General features: G+C 35.6%; 1 protein-coding gene across 1 annotated transcript; it reads left to right on the top strand.

Moving 5' to 3' along the window:
- Window positions 1–1,361: 1,361 nt before the first annotated feature.
- Window positions 1,362–2,902, top strand: LOC108964987 (leucine-rich repeat neuronal protein 4). Its single transcript, XM_018927086.1, has one exon. It carries the CDS (start codon window positions 1,409–1,411, stop codon window positions 2,807–2,809), a length of 1,401 nt encoding a protein of 466 aa, XP_018782631.1. The 5' UTR covers window positions 1,362–1,408; the 3' UTR covers window positions 2,810–2,902.
- Window positions 2,903–7,698: the final 4,796 nt, after the last annotated feature.

Genomic DNA, 7,698 nt, shown 5'->3' on the forward strand with positions numbered 1-7,698 from the left:
AATGTTGTTGTTGAAAACATGATCAATGGGCCAATGTGGAGAGTTTAACGTTCATTCGCAGGGCATGGTTGATGGGAGGTTTTCGAAATGATATCCAAGAGCTTTGCTTTCGGACAGTGTTACAGGGAATGACGGTTATCCGTTATATCGTCGTCGATCAACTGAAGATAATGGTAGATCAACAGTGATTAAAATAAGGAATCAATACATTGAAATAGACAACCGTTTTATCGTGCCATATTCTCCGTTGTTGTCGAAAGTGTCGAAGCAACAAAAAATAAAGATGTTAACGAATTAAATACAGCCATACAACTTTATATACCAGGTGGTGTACAGTTTCGTATAAATCTTTGGATACTGTGACGAATAAGGAAGATGTGGTGAATTATCCGATCGAGTTTCTGAATTCGCTTAATTCGCAAGGGTTACCACTGCATAATCTTCAATTGAAAGTCGGAGTAACAATTATTATGCTTCGTAATATAAGTCAACCACGGCTTTGTAATGGAATAAGATTAACTGTTAAAAAGTAATGGGAAAAGTTATTGAAGCAACGTGTTTATTTCCAATGATTCCATCTGATTTGCCGTTCGATTTTAAACGTCTGCAATTTCCGGTTCGTCTTGCTTTTGCCATTACCAAGTCTTTGGGAATTTGCGGCATAAATTTGGAATATCCGGTTTTTTCGCTTGGCTAACTTTATGTTGCTTGCTTGCAGTTGGAGAGCCAGCGATTTTCTTTATTTATACCGAGGACAAAGAAACTAAAAATGTTGTTTAACATAGAGCGTTGAACTAGATAGTAATAAAATCTTTCAGAAAACAAATTATATCGCAAAAGCAGTAATTTTATTTCATAATGCTCTACATAGCGGGCGGGGTTAAGATAGTTATGTATAAAAATCCATCCATTTTAGATTTTCTTACAATATTGATTGGATACTTTTAAATGGTTACGAGATATAAAATGACATATGTATATATGTATGTATTTAGACGCATGTGTTTTTAGGCTAGCTGTGTACGGCGCTTTTAATTTCTTACAGTGTTATAGAAATCAGCACCACAGATTAGTTAACAAATATAATACTTCTTCATAAAAAATTATGATTAATGAAGCACTATTTGCCAGTTAAGACTGAGTATCAATGTTATTTTAAAAACGTCATTGCATAAATAAACAAATGCATTCCATTTCTTGTCGTGCTGGAAAAGAGAGTTCGCAACAATTAACTCTCACAGGGCGCTGATAACAATATAATATCTCGATAAGCTAATCTTATCTTTTGGAACGGTGGTAATATTGGAAGCTAGAATATTACACATGGGGTGGAACTGAAAGCAGTGCTTACCTTTGCGACAGTCGAAATAGATATCAGCATATTTTCGTAGTTTTTTAAATATTTGTGATGATTTGCCGGCAACTCTATTTTGTTATACTTACATTGGCATTGACGCACTGCGTCATAGCTGAAGCTATCGATGAATTCGAACTAGAACGCTTTTGTTATCCTGAGCAACATAAAAATACCCGCAAATCTTGTGAATGTAGTAATGAAGATTCGCCTCCGTGGGGAATACGCTCCATAAACATAGATTGTAGTTACAAGATGATGAAAACAAGCGACTTTTCTGAAGTGCTGCCGCTCTATGTGAATACTTTGGATTTGTCTTGGAACAAAATGGATGAAGTGCCCACATTAGCTAGTGACAGTTTGCGTGTGTTGAATGTTATGCACAACAACATTACCATATTAACCAACAAAAAATTTGTCAAGGTTTCTAATCTCCGTGAACTCTACTTGGCCTGGAACAGTATACAATCAATCGAGTTGAGCACTTTCGACGAGTTAGCACACCTGCAAGTACTGGATTTATCACACAATAATGTCTATACGTTGGGCCTACAGTTGTTCCGTTCGTTAATTACACTGGAGACTTTGGATTTGTCATGGAATCGACTATTAAACCAAACTGAGGGAATTCAAGACCAGGACTTTTATCGTACTTTTGGTGTAAATACGAAACTTAAGACCTTGCGCATGCAAGCCTGTAGTTTAAGAGATCTGGTTTTACCCGAAAAGGTGCCACTCATAAAATTAGATTTACGACGCAATTTGCTAGAACAAATTCCAACGAAGCTTCCTATTACTTTAGAGATACTTGATATCAGTGCTAATCTATTGCAGAACATTTCGTCAGTGATCACAGCTAATTTGTCATCCACGATGAGTGAGTTATTGGTGGAGGATATGCCGCGTCTGCACTCTGTCGAAGAGAAAGCTTTCGAAACACTGATTGGATTGAAAAAGATCAGTTTTCAGAACAGTCGCCGTTTAACAAAGTTCAGTAGCACCGCATTTGGTTCTGATGTTGGTCGCTTCCCAGTGCTACGAACACTGATTTTTCGTGGCACTTCAATTAGCTCATTTAATTCTACTTTGGAGCCTTATTTCAAACAACTCACCGAGTTGGATTTCAATGGTGTACCGCTTATCTGCGACTGTGAATTAGTATGGATCAAAGATATACAATTAGAAACTAATGGTCGTTGCTATAATCCCTCCCAGTTGCGTGGAGAACTCCTAACGTGTGTCGATAAATCAGAATTCAGTTGCCCTCAATGGCCTCACTGGGTCGGCGGGCTTTTCATTTTCGGACTTATATTGCTGTGTACCGTTGGAATTTGTGCAGTAGTTATGTGCCTACGGCCGAATAGGGGTGGGGTTATTTTACGGCGGCATGTGGGGTCAGGCAGCCCGTATGCCAGAGTTACCATTGAACCAAATAGGCAGGAAAACTATTACTGAAATATACTATTACTAAGTTTAGTTAATACAAATGCATCTGTATGAACATATGGGTTTAAATTTATTAATAAATATTATATATGATATATTGATATATGTTTGGTTAAGTATTAGAAAACAAAGTATTAATACGATATGATTAATATAATAAACATGTATTTATTTCAAACCATATATGTACATAAATTTTCTTATTTTTCGAATATAAATATGAAATTTAGATCGCATTTGTATCTTTCTGATAACGAAATCTTATCTTTGTGTATACAGCCCAACAAATGTGAGCTCATTGTAAAAAGGTTTCCCAGTGAAACCGCACACTTTGTATCCCTGAATATTCCTACTTTATAATCGAATTATAAGCAGCGTTTTACGGAAAATTACGCTCTGAACGCATAGAGAGCGACAGACTTCAAGCGACATCTCTCAAATATTAAAATACACACGTTCTTAAGGACACAGTTACGTAGTTGTGCAGCTGTCGGAATAACTGTGTCCTTAAATTAAATTCGGGTAAGTTAAAAAAGTTACAGCTGTTCAATTATGGGTGAAAATAATGCAGAAATTCACTATATTTTGAAATTTTTGTATAAAAAAGAGAAGAATGTCACTCAAGCCACCAATGGAATTTGTGAAGTTTACGGAGACGATGCTGTATCAGTTCGTGTAGCACAATAATGGTAATAGAAATTTCGAAATTTCGATAAACACTGGTGAAAGTTGTATACTGATGGAATAATGTCTCCAGTATAAATAAAAAAAAATTAATTTGAAGTTTGATTAGAAATACGAAAAGACTTTTTCGACTACCAATATTTTGTGTATCATCTTCCAGTGTCTTCTTCTTCTGTCTTCGAACCAAGTGTTACTCTTCAGTGAACCAAATAAACTTAATTATTTATTTTGAAGATTATATACTCACATACTTGTATTGATAAATTTTAATCGCGTCAACGAAAATTATATTAAGACCATCTTTAAATGAGAAATAACAAAAATTGTCGACAGCATAATTGTCAGGAAAACACGCCCATTTCCATTTAATCAAAATAATACACATTATGACCCATATGTAAAATGTATAGTGTTGGAAGTAGGAAACCATTCTCAATACATACATATATACAATAATTTGGACATTGCTTAGTGAGAAAAATATTATATTTAGCACAAGTATATGGTAGAACGGGTAATTCGTGTGTATTTTATGGTATTAGCTCTATTCCAGGAGTTTGACATTGTGTAATTAATTAATGTTATTAAATATATGGGCCCTAAGGCATGTATTAACCCATTGTAAATGTTTTTGGCAATACCACATGCTATCAAACATGTTTAAAAAATAATATGCTCCCTGAGTTTGAGCTTTCATCATATACAACCCACTTTTGACATACAGTCCAAAGTTATCGGGAAAAGATTTGCCCCGAATTTCAATAAAACCTTGCATAGGTTGACCGCTGCTTTCGAAAGAATTTTCTCTGTAGTTGTAATCCGATTACGCCCACTTGAACTTAGGAATGTTAATGTTTAATTTATTACTTACTTTTTATGGAACTTTATACATACATTGTCGTTTAATTGCATTTCGTGGGCGACTACGCCCATCTACAAACTTGTCCTCACTTTGTTATCAAGTAACAAGTGTACCAAGTTTCATTAAGGCATTATATGCTATAGGTTTACTTAGATTCGTTACTACATGTATCAAATAAACTAACTAAAGTACTGTTATATAGAGATGAATAAAATAAAATTTAAGAAAACAGGCCTATCAAATGGCGTTAGTCGATCCTTTAGCAATTAACCCATTACAGGCTGTGAAGGCGCCAAAGCACCCGTCGATATAATCTTATTCATAGCACCTCTTATGTTCAAAAGTATCTTTGCCAACCTTTACATTCTGATGTCTTTTCGATTGTGACAATTAAGTAAGATTAAAGGTGTAAGAACAAGGCGGTATAGGCAAGTTTCAGCTTTCAACTCTTTGACGGTCAGACATATTTCTACTTGTTTGCGACGATACTTGTTAATAAAATGGACGGCCCAAGCGATTTACAGCTTCCGTTTGGTTAAATCTGAGAACTTTGTTATACATGTTAAAAGATGAGTCATTGTTAATATTAAAAATTTCGGGTGAAGTTCTTCGTCCTTTTCCCAGAGGTCAGGCATTCCTTTAGTTGCTGGCCAAACTTGCGCTTTGTTTTTAAATTATTGGAGTAGGACGACGCTTCGTCAATAACGTTCCACTGTGCATGATCTTTGATGATGATTTCTAATACTCGTGTTTTCAAGACGGCTTCTTGTAATTTGTTTGTGTATTGGTCGCTCTCTAGTATGTTAAGACTGCAAATTCATCTCCACAGATATCTACGAAAATATGGAATTGGAGTTCGGCTCGCAATCTTCAGGCAAAATAGTGACGCGAGACCCGAAAATTCTAGATAATCTTAAACTGACGGAGCCTTTTATCCCACTCATCTCATTGCAATTCGTAATGCCACGATTCCTTATAACTTCGATTAGCCATAACTTCGGATAAAAACTCAAATGGATCAAATACCGACATTACTAGGACAACCATTGAGGGCGATTTTAGCTTCTGACGAATTCGAAGTAATGCTGGCATATATAACTCCGTTGACAATTTTAATGCCTTCTTTTCTGTCTGGTACAATCGTAGGCTCTTGGACAGCATTCGTTTTCATAACATTCTGGCATAATTTTGTTAACACAATCGTTACACTCTCCGCTCGGTTCCGACTAAGCTTTCTCGGCTTTGGAGTAACTGTCGGGCAACTGAACATTTTCTCGTTCTGCAGGGTTGAGGAGTTGCGGACTGCTCGGCGTACCCTAAACTGTCGCCGCTAAAGTAATCCGCCACTAGATTATGAAGTTATCCATTCTCAGAGACGGACATATGCAAACTTGACATCTTCACTTGATTGAAGTTATCAGTCCGTTCTAAGGTGATCTTCGAAAGAGTCAGTCATTTTATGGTCATCAAACCTAAAAGACCATTTAACATATTTTATAATAAATCTAATTTTAAATAAACCTAATTAAATAATTTAAAAATATACCTACTTTGATTTAATTCAAACTTACATTTATATATTATCGTTTAAACCGTCAATGTTGATGACAACGATAGTTGTGTTCTGACTAGCGGCTCTTCCACCCAATTACTTTATTCATACTCCGCTTTGGTAACCCTTTATTCCAAGCTGCTCAATCCAACATAGTTATAGATGATTCTTCTTACAGTAGAGCGGAAGTCTTATTCTACAAACACTTTCTGAGTGAACAACTGAATACTGCCTGTTGGGATAGGTGGAATCTCAACTGGTTGTGGCTTTAAATCATCCTCGATGGCTCACCATTCAATACACAATAGATTTGCACCTACACGAAGTCATGTTCTAAAATCTTTAATTGTTCGATCCCTTATTGAAATAATTCTGGTTTAACTGTGGTAATACGTAGGTTGCCTTTTATATTGCGGTATTGCATAACAAAAACAACTATTAATCGTCGAAAAATGCATTACTATTTATCAAAATATTTCTCATAAATGCATGCGTTTGAACGAATTCTCAAAGCACTTTTGCTACTTTGATTGAGGTATCTCCAAAATATGCGTTCTGATCGCATCTTTAGGTGTCGAAAAACGTTGACCTTTCGTGCTCATACTTAAAAATCTACGAGTATGATTCATAATCTGCCACGTTGTCATAGACTTGTATCGAAGTACCGTTATCGTATATTTTAACATTTCTATCGACTAATAATCAAATGTTTATACAATCTTGAATCTGTGGTAATCCTACTGATGTCCATACATAGTTGTTTCAATCGCACGATAGGTCAAATGACAATGTTGCAATATTAGTTTGCGCACTGCACCATGCTATCAATAAATACTGGTCCTTAGTGGAGCTCCATATCCAACAATTGAATTAAGTTCATCGATGCACTGTTCAGGCATTAATTCCAATTTTTGGACAAGATGAATATTTTAAGTAATCACCACATATAGCTCTACTATGTCAAAATGTTCTGAGTACTTATAACATCCAAAATTTCAAACTTTACTATAAAGTTGGAAGTTAACAAAGCTCGAATTGTAAAAAGAAATGTACGTATTTATAAGCCAAAATATACTCATCGTAGTGTCTCAACCATTTTTCGGCCAAATGTCAAAGACAACATTAATTTCAATAAGATTATATGACCATAGCTTCAAAAATAAGTGGTATGGAGTGATGAAAAAAAAGTTCTTATCTAAGCTAGGTAGGATGTCATATTAAATAAATGATTTAACATCGTTACATCGACAGTTTCTTGGATAGGTTGGTTTGCTCCTATCTGGGTTATTTAAAGTGTATTGGTGCTGGATGTGTCTCCAACTCTCCATTAGCGATTTAAGTTGGTGTTGGTGTGCCATCTTATATACATTTATGCGCTCTGAATTACATGAAAACATCTGAGAGATTTACCTATATTTTCGGTGAAACATTAGGTTAGGTTAGGTTAGGCACTGAGTTCTTGGTGTTCGATATCAGGGACCTTGAAAAGTGATAGTCCGATCACGACAATTTTTCCACAAGGGATACCTCAGCTCAAATACCGTATTTGTGTAAAGCTTTATTCCGCTATCATCATTGGTTCCTAATGTATATATTATACAGAGAAGACATCAGATGCAATTCAAAATAGCGGTATATTATAAGAAGGCGTGATTGTGAACCGATTTCATCTTTCGTACATGTCATCAGGGTGTTCAGAACCTGAATACTGAATTTCATTGAAATCGGTCGAGTAGTTCCTGAGATATGGGTTTTGGTCCATAAGTGGGTGACGCCACGCCCATTTTCAATAAAAAAAAA

Source organism: Bactrocera latifrons, unplaced genomic scaffold, assembly GCF_001853355.1.
Source record: "Bactrocera latifrons isolate USDA-ARS-PBARC rearing strain unplaced genomic scaffold, ASM185335v1 scaffold_131, whole genome shotgun sequence".
Taxonomy (NCBI): domain Eukaryota; kingdom Metazoa; phylum Arthropoda; class Insecta; order Diptera; family Tephritidae; genus Bactrocera; species Bactrocera latifrons.

What these genes read in the sequence shown, in the direction of transcription:
- LOC108964987 (XM_018927086.1), top strand. Translation starts at nt 1,409, where the DNA reads ATGATTTGCCGGCAACTCTATTTTGTTATACTTACATTGGCATTGACG.